Source organism: Chlorocebus sabaeus, chromosome X, assembly GCF_047675955.1.
Source record: "Chlorocebus sabaeus isolate Y175 chromosome X, mChlSab1.0.hap1, whole genome shotgun sequence".
NCBI classification, from domain to species: Eukaryota; Metazoa; Chordata; class Mammalia; order Primates; family Cercopithecidae; genus Chlorocebus; species Chlorocebus sabaeus.
This window is the reverse complement of record NC_132933.1, coordinates 46,406,713-46,419,334: the sequence shown is the minus strand read 5'-3', so window position 1 is coordinate 46,419,334 and position 12,622 is coordinate 46,406,713. Positions and strand designations below refer to the sequence as shown.

General features: G+C 38.9%; 1 protein-coding gene across 3 annotated transcripts in view; it reads right to left on the bottom strand.

Annotated features, from left to right (window-relative positions):
• Positions 1-12,622, bottom strand: part of MORC4 (MORC family CW-type zinc finger 4) — a 60,327-nt gene that overhangs the window by 7,891 nt on the left and 39,814 nt on the right. For all 3 annotated transcript variants that reach the window (XM_007992476.3, XM_007992478.3, XM_073013491.1), the window contains 4 exons: positions 8,331-8,459; positions 6,933-7,001; positions 6,468-6,522; positions 4,910-5,085 (listed from right to left, as the gene is read on the bottom strand). In XM_007992476.3, the coding sequence (XP_007990667.1) occupies positions 4,910-5,085; positions 6,468-6,522; positions 6,933-7,001; positions 8,331-8,459 (429 nt within the window). The remainder of the gene's footprint in view (positions 1-4,909; positions 5,086-6,467; positions 6,523-6,932; positions 7,002-8,330; positions 8,460-12,622) is intronic.

Below are 12,622 nucleotides of genomic sequence, written 5' to 3'. Positions count from 1 at the left end.
CTTTTTCATGTGAATTCAGATTACTGTCTGATATTGCTTGCTTTCATCCTAAAAAACTCTCTCTAGTATTTCTTGTAAGGCAGGTCTGCTGGCAACAAATTCCTTCGGCTTTTGTTTATCTAGCAATGTATTTAGTTCACTTTTATTTCCTAAAGATAATTTTATTGTATTTAAGATACTTGGTTGACAGTCTTTCATTCAGTACTTTGAATATGTCATCACGCTGCCTTCTTGTTCCCATTTTTTTCTCACGAGAAGTCATCAACTTTAATCTTGGGGTTCTCTTCTACATGATGAATCATTTTCTCTTTGCTTTTGGCTTTCAATATTTGCACTATGATGTGTCTGGCTATGAATCTCTGTATTTATCCTATTTTGAGTTTGCTGAGCTTCTTAGATGTATACATTAATGTTTTTCATCAACTTTGGGAAGATTTTAGCCATGATTTCTTGAAATATTTTTTCTACTTCATTTTCTATTCTTCTTGCACTCCTATTATGCATATGTTAGTGCATTTCATGGCGTTCTACATTTCTCTGAAGCTCTGTTCATTTTTCTTTTCCACTGTTCTTCAAATTTCATGATCTATAACAGATCTATCTTCAAGTTTTTTTTATTCTTTATCCTTCCAACTGTAATGTGCTCTTTAGTCCCTTTTTTCATATCAGTTATTATACTTTGCACCTTCAGAATATCCATTTAATTCTTTTTACAAGTTAAACAGTTATTTGTTGGTGAGAGAGTCCACTATGCTCATTTCTCCATTCTGGAAGTTGTTTCCCCAGATAATATTTTTAAATGTTAATACTGGCCCCTGAATCAATCTTATTCATTTGCAAAATTGTTCTTCTATTTCTACCCCTTGTTTGTTATTTCAAGTATTCCTTTAGACACATTAGAATGTCTCTACTTCTCTCCCTCCACCATTACAGTGCAATTCAGAATTTCTTGTTAACCTTTAAAAATATGAACTAATTAGCCTTTGACATATAGCTTACTCAAATCTAAATATCTAAATAAATTACAGTCACTAATTCTTCCCTTCATTCAAATGCTTACGGTAACTTTAGATCTTTCTTTTTTTTTTTTTTGAGACAGGGTCTTGCTCTGTTGCCCAGACTGGAGTGCAGTGGCACAATCACAGCTGGCTCACTGCAGCCTACGCTCAAGTGATTCTCCCACCTCAGCCTCCAGAGTAGCTGGGACCACAGGCACACGTCACCACACCCAGCTATGTTTTTTATTATTTGTAGAGAAGAGATCTCACTGTGTTGCCCAGGCTGGTCTCAAACTCCTGGGCTCAAGCAACCCTCCTGTCTTGGCCTCCCAAGTGCTGGTATAAGAGGTGTGAGCTACTGCGCCCAGCCACTTTAAATCTTATTTTGTATCACCCATAAGAGAACTATATGTATTTGGCCGGGTGCAGTGGCTCATGCCTGTAACCCCAGCACTTTGGGAGGCCAAGGCGGGCACATCACAAGGTCAGGAGTTTGAGACCAGCCTGACCAACATGGTGAAACTCCGTCTCTTCTAAAAATACAAAAATTAGCCAGGCATGGTGGCACGCACCTGTAATCCCAGCTACTCAGGAGGCTTAGGCAGGAGAATCGCTTGAACCCAGGAGGCGGAGGTTGCAGTGAGCCAAGATTGCACCACTGCACTCCAGCCTGGGCGACAGAGCGAGACTGTCAAAAAAAAGAAAGAAAGAAAGAAAACTTATGCATTTTATATGTAAATATTGGGGATACCTTACATATCAAACTTTGACCTTATCACTACCCTAGAACAGGGCCTTTCATAAAATAGGCACTCAAATACAGTCGTGCATTACTTATTGATGGGCATATGCTCTGAGAAATCCATTGTTAGACAATTTTCTCATTGTGCAAACATCATAGTCCTTACACAAACCCAGATGGCATAGCCTACTACATACCTAGGCAATCGCCTATTGCTCCTAGGCTATAAACCTGTGACTGTAGTGAATACTATAGGCAATGTAACAAAATGGTATTTGCATATCAAATATATCTAAATATACAAAAGGTACAGTAAAAATACAGTATTGAAAGTTTATGGGATAACTGTTGTGTATGTGACATCTTGTTACTGAACAAGATGTCATTATGTGGTGTGATTATACACGTAGAATGAACAAATAGAAAGGGATTATTTCCTTTAACAGAAATAAGCTGTCTTCCCCTAAAAGGTTATACCTGCTTACATACTGGTGGAACCTATTCTTTTTTTTTTTTTTTTTTTTTTTTGAGATGGAGTCTCGCTCTGTCACCCAGGCTGGAGTGCAGTGGCCGGATCTCAGCTCACTGCAAGCTCTGCCTCCTGGGTTTATGCCATTCTCCTGCCTCAGCCTCCCGAGTAGCTGGGACTACAGGCGTCCGCCACCTCGCCCAGCTAGTTTTTGTATTTTTTTTAGTAAAGACGGGGTTTCACCGTGTTAGCCAGAATGGTCTCAATCTCCTGACCTCACGATCCGCCCGTCTTGACCTCCCAAAGTGCTGGGATTACAGGCTTGAGCCACCGCGCCCGGCCTGGTGGAACCTATTCTTTATTGCAGGTCCTCTCCTTCCCTTGCTAGATTTGTGGGACTCACAGAGCTGTTTCCAGTGACACCTGTGGAGCTCCTGCTAAACTACCCCACTAGAACTTAAATGTGTTTTCTTGGATACTGTAGGCTTTATTTTATCTAGAGTTAGTAAGCTGAACTACATGACCCAAGGACCCTTATCAGCTTCGTATGCTGATAATAACAGAAGACCTTTGTAACTCTTGATTAAACCTTAATGTTTTATCAGAAATCCTATATATTTTACTAGACTCTTAACTCCATTTTCTCCCATAAAAAGGTAGTCTCAGCCCAATCAATGTGATTCCCTCAAAAAGGGTAACCTGAAATGACACAATCATCATTTACTGATCTTATGTAACATATTTGACATTAGCAACAGCAACTATCACATACCTCTTATGTATCTCTTTCTCTTAAAATAATTTTATTCTCAATAAATAAAAATTACACATGAATGGTCAATGTACTTTACCTGTCCTCTACAGCCAAAACCTCACTCTCGATATAGCAATCTATAAAGACTCATATAAAAATTCCAACAGAGACTGATGAAGTATGCCACCCAATGGAAGTTCTATTGTACTGCATTCATAAAATAAGTATATAAATTAGCATTTGTAATCCCCTTGAGGTTACCGAAAACCACTACAGAGTTACAAAAGAAACACTGGAAAAAAAGGAAAAGTGGTCACAGTAGGGAAAGGATAGTCTTCAAAAGCAAAGACACCTGACACTCCAGCAGCAATGGTGATATATGAGCATCTCCAGGAGCCCAGGGTAAAAAGGTAACAATGTGCTTCAAAAACACTTAGCATTTACAGTACACCCCTCCCAACCTAAAATGGGAGTTGGAAAAGTATGCATGGAAATGGTATAATTAGGCTCAAGCTCCTGAGACTAAGGTTGGATTCTATTTCTTATCCCATTGCTATAAAATTCAATCTTAGAAACTGCTTCTTAAATATGACTCAGATTCAACCATTACTTATTGAGTACCTACTATATTCCAAGGCACTGTTCTATTGTGCATTTTTTTTTTTTTTTAAGAGATGAGATTTTGCTGTGTCGTCCAGGCTGGTCTCGAACTCAGAAACACAGAGAAAAAGAAACCACCAACCAGGAGTCACTTTATCCTATTATGTATTCCACTGACTATTCTACAATATGTTAAGAAGATATCCAAACTGAAAATAGTCACTAAAAAGTTCACATCCCGACTGGGCATGGTGGCTCACTCCTGTAATCCTGGCACTTTGGGAGGCTGAGGTGGGTGGATCACCTGAGGTCGGGAGTTCAAGACCAGCCTGACCAACATGGAGAAACCCCGTCTCTACTAAAAATACAAAATTAGCCAGGCATGGTGGCACATGCCTGTAATCCTAGCTACTCGGAAGGCTGAAGCAGGAGAATCGCTTGAACCCGGGAGGGGGAGGTTGTGGTGAGCCAATATTGTGCCATTGCACTCCAGCCTGGGCAACAAGAGTGAAACTCCGTCTCAAAAAAAAATAATAATAATTCACATCCCACTATATAATAGTCATATTACTGATGAACATAGACATTTCTACTATTAGAGAGCAACCCTGTCCCTGCCCTATATGGCTTGACCCTATAAGAGTGAGAAGCAGAATAGAGAGGAGAAAGCAAAGAGTCATAATTAGGAGTACTAAGTTCAGTCCCATGGCAGTAAATGGGCAGTCAGATCCTTCAATGCTTTAAATACTTCTGATATGTAAGAAAAAGAACAGTTATGCTCCTTCTTGTTATGAAGACACAAAATAACACTGATGAGGTGCTAGAAGGTGAACAAGTAAAGTCCAATGCTAAACTTATACTAATAATTTATTATAGGAAACAACAGATGATAAAGCTTACCTAATGGCACAAATATATAATAGTTATTTTTATATGTGGCCAACACGTGCTAGGCCTATGAGGCCCCAGAGAACTTCAATATCCATACACTGAAGAAAAGGAACAAAGCTTATCGAAATAACATTACCTTATTTGTGTAGTATTTTACACTTTTCAAATTTTGCCTATTATTTCACAATTCCCAATATAATGTGAATACATGATACATAAAAAGAGCATCAGCAAATGATCACCTCAAAATTACAGACCTGATACAGCAGTTATAATACTGAAAAACTGGAGGTACATGCAACACACAATTCTATCAACTTAAAATTGTGTTTCTACTTCTAAATTCCATGCTAGGCCTTAGAAAAAATAGAAACAAGGTAAAACATACCAACTTACTCTATAGGAAAACAGACCCTAAAGCTTACTATTGACAAGAGATCATGCTTTTTAGTCACCTGGAAAACTGAAAAACACTGGAATCCAGAGGCTTAAGTTGAAGAGAAGGTGATCTGCTTTCTTCTCCACCAGATGGAAGCACACTAGGGCTATGAATTCCCTCATATCCAATTGTCTTGTTATTCAATCCAGCCATTTCTTGAATAGTAAGGATCTTTGGTGGATTACTGAATACCTAGAAAAGACAGAAATGATTTGTAAAAGTCTCAAATTCAAACCAAATGTCAAAGGATGAGTCAATCCTTTTGATGCTAGGAAAGAATGCTTGGCCAAATAAAAAGAAATCATTTCCTACACAAAACAAACAGTGCACAGTAATGTACACTAGAACACTGAACCCAGGCGTATTCAGTTATCAACCTTATCAGCTGGACACCAAACAGACCTCCCCCAGCTTACTTACTGGCTCCTAGAATTATCCCATCCCCAGTATAAACCCAGGCCCCCAATCACTGTCTAATTCTCTCTTGTGACCCAGTTTAAGGCTGAGTTTTCACTCCTCTGAGATGTGTGATGAGGGTAGGGATGGTGGGAAAATGCACTGCAGCAAGTGTCTGTGCCAGTTTGGGAGAAATACATGCGACAGACTAACATATATTCATAGTATACACACACACACAGACATGCATCTGGATCTTGTGGGAGAGCCAGCTCATGAAAATACTATGAATGATTAAGGTGAGGGAAAATATACGGGAGGCAAACTGAATGAGAACAGGGCAGTCCTAGGAAATCTCTCAATCTCTACATCAGACAATTAAACCAAGGCATTAGGGTATGAAACCTGATTATTCATATGCCTGGGTCTTGGCAGGATATCAGAAGAAGAGTTAGTATTAAATTGCCTCTATCCTCACCAGTCTGACCTACCCTGATTGAGTGGGTGGAAGGTGAATCTAACATGCGACTAGTAGATCTCTCTGGGAAAGAGGGTCAAGAGGGAAATCATGCAGAAAGGCACGGTTGGGAGGGGAAGATATATGGGTGCTATGGTGGCTGTCAGGAAAGGAGTGTCCCTGAAAGGACGGCCAACCTTATTGCACCCTTCAGCGTCCGGAGCTGGGCAACCATGTCCGAGAGACAGTGCTCCTGAAAATTCAAAACAGCAGAGTTTTTATAAAGCCAGCCAGCCTGAAAGCAGGGATCGGAGAGGAGTACAAAGAACCACCCCTTCTTCCCAAGAGGAAGGAGGAAGGGATCACCCCTGAATCCTAGAAGAAAAGAGACAGGAAAAGCAGACACTTAACAGGAGAAGCCTGTATGAGGATGGAACACAACCCTGAATATTCTGTGACATTGAATGTGACATTCATACTGTCCAGATTCAGTACTGAATCCAAATCTGGAAGATAAACGATTTGACTCTTCTATTTCTGGTGATCTAAACATCAGTGACAGCAGAGCAAAGCAAAACCAAAAGATTCAATGAAAAAAGACCACCAAAAGAAATTGTTTGTTATTTCTATGCAGCTTTCAAGATTGCTGCTTCCTTCAACTTATATTCTCTGCTGGGGAAAATGTTGTGTGAGAACGATAAGGGTGTACACTGCCTCTCACCTGGTGGTTCTCATTTTCCGTAGGCATCTTCTTCTTCTCCTCAACAGTTTGTTCTCTAGGAGAAGACAAAAATGCTATTTAATTCACTCATGTAACTTCTCAGTTTGAAATGGACTGCCAATTGTAGATTTAGGTTATAATATTCCTTCCAAATAACAAATACTGTGAGCCTCATTGAGTAACTGAGGGTGCCTTTCTGAACTAGGTTACTGAAGTGAGATTTTAAGTGCCCCACCAGAGAGAGAGAGAGAGAGAGAAAGAGAGGAGAAAGACTAAATACAATCACTAGTTGAGACATTCAAGAGATGATTAGAAGGAATAAAGAACTGGGAGAGCCGAGAGGTGAAGAGGGAAATTATTTAAGAACCAAAAATAATTCTCTCTTCTCAAAACTCCCCTGTCCTATAAGGAAGTGTCAGGCTACTCTACCCTATGATAGAGAATACCATCTCATGTATACTCAACTGTTTCTTAGCTTTGCTCAAGCACAGGTCTTCGTCAGTGAGTTCGTGTTCCTCTGGAACAGAGCATCTCCTGCAGTATAGAGAAGAAATCATGCTTTGGAAAAAAACTGGGTCCTTCACTTTTACCTTTTAATTTCCTTACAACTATGCAGGTTAACAACTCTCTAACATTATAGAGTTCAGATCCCATTCAAATTGTAAAACCTTGTTATATGTAAAGCATGAGAAAGAGAATTTTAGGAGTAAAAACTGAAAGGAGTACTAGAAAATACATTCAGTGGTCAAAAGTAATCCTAGAAACAAACAAAATTTAACAATAATTGGCAGCTATATTATACCCAGTTTATAAAAGGGCAAAGTGGCCTGCAAGGTTATGTCTCCTGTACTAAAAGATAAAGTATTCACAAATGAGACTTCTAAGTACTCAGTTCCATATTCTAATTACACAATCTCATTTACTCTCATGGAAAGATACTTATGCATATCTAGAGACTATGAGGAAATGTTTGTATTTATAGACCTAATCTTTGTTCATTCAACTTCTTCAATTTTAGACATTTTCCCCTAAAACGCATACCCATTTTAGAACCTTTCTATCAGTATTTATCCTGCAAGAAGAATTTCAAGAAAGTCACAGCTGAATTGAAGCACACTGACTTATTATTATGAACCTATATGACTACTGAGTCAAATTTTTAAAAACTTTTAAAGTTAATGCCCACAGATATGCCAGACACTATTTAGATGTTGGATGTTGCAAGGAACATATGGTATATTAGGAAGCCAAACACACAAACAACACTGAATATACAACAGGTACAGGTACTACTGTAGAACACTGATTCCAAATACGAAGCATATAAAGAACATCATCGACTTGACCTGGAATGGAAAGTCCTTGGTCTCAAAGAGTTTATAACCTCTTGAAGAGCCAAAGCTCTTCAAAGATACATATGTGAAAAACATCCAAAAAGTACAAAACAATATGTGAACAAACGTCAAGAATCAAATACCAGAGGAAAGCAGAGTAAAATAACTGTAAACTATGGTCAACAGGAAAAGCATCACACAAAACACTTCCTCCCCAGATGGATGTGATGAGGATAGACAAATGGAATGCGGAAAGTCATTGCAAGCAAGAGGAATGACACTATCAAAGTCACGGACATGAGAGTAAGCATGGCATGTGTAGGGAATAGTGAAGCCACAGGTCTGGCTCAAGTACAAAGTTTGTGTTAAGATACCACGAAATGTAAGGCTAGATAGGTAAGGTGGGGTCAGGTAGAACAGGGCCTTGAATGCCAGGCTGAAGGGTGTGAACCTGACATGAAAAATGTTTTAGACTATAGAGATAAATCAGGAGTTACCTCGAGCATAAGATTGAGTCCTGGAACCTTACCTGTACTTTGGATGGGAATTATAATAACAAAACCATCTTGCAGGTAACATGGATGGATCAATCTTGCCAGGAAGCTTCCTCCATTTAAGACACTCATCACACTGAACCCATGTCTGGTCAGGAACCCTCCTGAATGAAGGAAAATGGAAGGGTGACTGTGTATATCTTAGCTCTGTGCTTTGTCTTAAATTAGAAAGGTGCAGTCTAAAAGAGAAAGAACCTAATTTCATATATGAAATGTGTTGGGAATGTTATCATCTCAGTGCCCAAATGTATATATTTTTAACTTCACAGATAAAATGATAGAACTATAGCAAATATGGATAGGAAAAATAGTTACAAGTATTAACATGGTGAGCTACTTTTATGGACGTCAATAATATTTATCCCGTAACCAAAAACCACTTATACCCCAAAAGCTATTGCAACAAAATTTTTTAAATAATTTTTATCCTGGTAGCACTTGTTCCAAGCAAACAATAGGATAATTTTAACTCTAAAATTTATTAACTTGGAAAAATTCTGTTTATTACTATATTACCAAGAAACAAAACACATAGAATCATTTTGTTTGCTTCTGTGCAATCACGTAACAGGCTTAAAATGCATTTATGGGAGTCATAGAAGCATTGCCATTAAAACATCTCCCCCATTTCCCTACAGAGACTCCTTATTCCTTTTTGTTTCCCTCTCAAGAAAAACCCTTTGCTTATAATACTTCAATCAAAATTTTACAAGGTTGATATTCCCAAAGTTAATGTTAAAAAGTAATATAAATCTGATTAAATTTCATAACTAGAAATGGTGGCTCCAGACAACAATGGGGTTAAATTAAGACAAAACTCTTCCAGAGTTCAACTCTTAAAATGCATACCCACTCCCATTCCCCTCAGTTACCTACACTTTAGAGTGAATTTGTTTCTCTGAGAAAGAAAGTGGCCCTTATAATGACAGAAGTACTCAGTACCTAAGGTATAAAAGACAGGCTAGAGTGAGAACAAAGAAGGCTGGAGAAAAGACACACAAAGCAAGAAGAGGGACACCTCAGCCAATTTCACTAACATGTAATTTAGCCCAGGATGAAATTTATGCATGTTATATTTACACTGCTCTCATACTAGATATTTCAACAGACTGGTGCGGTTCTTTTACGTCTAGTTCAATAATTTTCTTAACATCTTAAATTGTGCTTTTTACTTTTCTTGTTGTTGTTTCCTTTTAGACAGGGTCTCACTCTGTCTCCCAGGCTAGAGTGCTGTGGCACAATTTCAGTACACTACAACCTCTGCCTCCTGGGCTCAAGCAATCCTCCCACCTCAGCCTCCCAGGTAGCTGTGGGACTACAGGCATGCGCCACCACACCCAGCTAATGTTTGTACTTTTGGTAGAGATGGGGTTTCAACATGTTGCCCAGGCTGGTCTTGAACTCCTGAGATGAAGCAATCCACCTGCCTCGGCCTCCCAAAGTGCTGGGATTACAGGTGTGAGCCACCGTGCCCGGCTTTAAAATGTGCTTTTTTCTAAATATAAAAGTAATATAAGCTCAATATTAAAAGCTAGAAAATAGAGAAATATATACAGAAAATAAAAGGCACTCATAATTCTACCACTGAAATACAATGCCCTCTTTTTTTTAAAAACCCTGTTTGAACAAAGAAAGTTTGTGCACATTTTTGGATCTACAGCTTCCTATTTCCTAGCTCCAGGCTGTTCCAGCCTTGCAACCTCTAAGCTGTAAGCTCAGGCCTGACCTCTGGTGTCTATGTATTTCTAGACAGCCACTGTTTTAGAGCCAGAGTCAGTAAAAAGCAGCTTCAGCAGTAGTGGGAGGGGAGAAGAAAGATGATATTAGCTTTGGTTCTACATGCATATGCACAGGAGAGTCTCTTGCAGGGTGCCAGTATTACTCTCTCAGGGATAGGCACGCTTAGAGGTAGCAACCGTCTGTTTCAGGTTCCATGCAGATCATGGTAGATCCCTCAATCCAGGCAGATAGGAGAGGCTTTTAGCCCATGCTTTCAGGAAATAGGTAGCTGAGGCGGCTGTACTACATTCCCCTCATTGCATCCCTCCAGAAGAAAGCAGCAGTTAAGAACTTAGGTTTGGGGGACCTGATTTCGAACCTATATTCGAACCTTAGGTCTACCACTTGCTGCTTGTCTAACCTAAAGCAAGTTACTAAAGTTCTTGGTGTATCAGTCTCTACATCTACAAAGAAGTAACAATAATATCTAACAGACAGGGTTGTTGTGATGATTAAATAAATCACTGCATGTAAAGAACTTAGAACAGTGCCTGACATATAAGTAAGTGTTCAATAATTACCATTGTTACAGTTCTGCTTCCAGCACACACACTCTCTAGCAGTATGTGAACATTGGTTTCACTGCATTAATCACTGCTAATTTGAAAGGCAAAAAATGGCATCTCATCTTAGTTTGTACTTCTTTGAAAACTATGGAGGATGGCCATGAGCTGACAACCATCTGATCTTTGACAAACCTGACAAAAACAATAAATGGAGAAAGGATTCCCTATTTAATAAATGGTGCTGGGAAAACTGGCTAGCCATATGTAGAAAGCTGAAACTGGATCCCTTCCTTACACCTTACACAAAAATCAATTCAAGATGGATTAAAGACTTAAATGTTAGACCTAAAACCATAAAAACCTTAGAAGAAAACCTAGGCAATACCATTCAGGACATAGGCATGGGCAAGGATTTCATGTCTAAAATACCAAAAGCAATTGCAACAAAAGTCAAAATTGACAAATGGGATCTAATTGAACTAAAGAGCTTCTGCACAGCAAAAGAAACTACCATCAGAGGGACAGGCAACCTATAGAATGGGAGAAAATTTTCGTAATCTACTCATCTGACAAAGGGCTAATATCCAGAATCTACAAAGAACTCAAACAAATTTACAAGAAAAAAAACAACCCCATCAAAAAATGGGCAAAGGATATGAACAGACACTTCGCAAAAGAAGACATTTATGCAGCCAACAGACACATGAAAAAATGCTCATCATCACTGGCCATCAGAGAAATGCAAATCAAAACCACAATGAGATACCATCTCATACCAGTTAGAATGGCGATCATTAAAAAGTCAGGAAACAACAGGTGCTAGAGAGGATGTGGAGAAATGGGAACACTTTCACACTGTTGGTGGGACTGTAAACTAGTTCAACCATTGTGGAAGACAGTGTGACAATTCCTCAAGGATCTAGAACTAAAAATACCATTTGACCCAGCCATCCCATTACTGGGTATATACCCAAAGGATTATAAATCATGCTGCTATAAAGACACATGCACACGTATGTTTACTGTGGCACTATTCACAATAGCAAAGACTCGGAACCAACTCAAATGTCCATCAATGATAGACTGGATTAAGAAAATGTGACACATATACACCATGGAATACCATGCAGCCATAAAAAAGGATGAGTTCATGTCCTTTGTAGGGACATGGATGAAGCTGGAAACCATCACTCTCAGCAAACTATCACAAGGACCAAAAGCCAAATACCGCATGTTCTCACTCATAGGTGGGAATTGAACAATGAGATCACTTGGACACAGGAAGGGGAACATCACACCAGGGCCTGCTGTGGAGTGGGGGGAGGGGGGAGGGATAGCATTAGGAGATATATCTAATGTAAATGATGAATTAACGGGTGCAGCACACCAACACGGCACATGTACACATATGTAACGAACCTGCACATTGTGCACATGTACCCTAGAACTTAAAGATAATTTAAAAATAAATAAAATTTTAAAATAAAATTAAAAAACATAAGAGGGTAATACAGCCATTAGGTTGCATTTGAAATAAAATTTTATATCATACATTTGCCTAATAATTAAAATAACAGGTACCTACTCCAAAAAGAACTTCTACCACTCTAATGTTTGTCCTGATGGTAGTGTAACTGACTGTGTATGTGTTGCTACACATTCGATCCTCTGTATTATGCTCCTTACCTGACTTGTCTTAGAGTCAATAAATTCTACCTTTTCTTTAACATACTGGGTTCTCTATTTCTACTCTCATGTACTGGTATAGTCCCAGCAATATTCACTAGGAATTAAAAAAAAAAAAGGGAAGTTTGCTAACATGTCTGAACACCTACTATATGCCAGTCACTGTGCTAAAAATGCATGTCACCTAAGTTAATATATTCAGACAGGTGAAGTAACTTACTTACCCAAGCTCACTCAACTATTAAAACGCAGAACCAGATTTTCAACCCAGGAATGTTTGATTTAAATAGCCATAA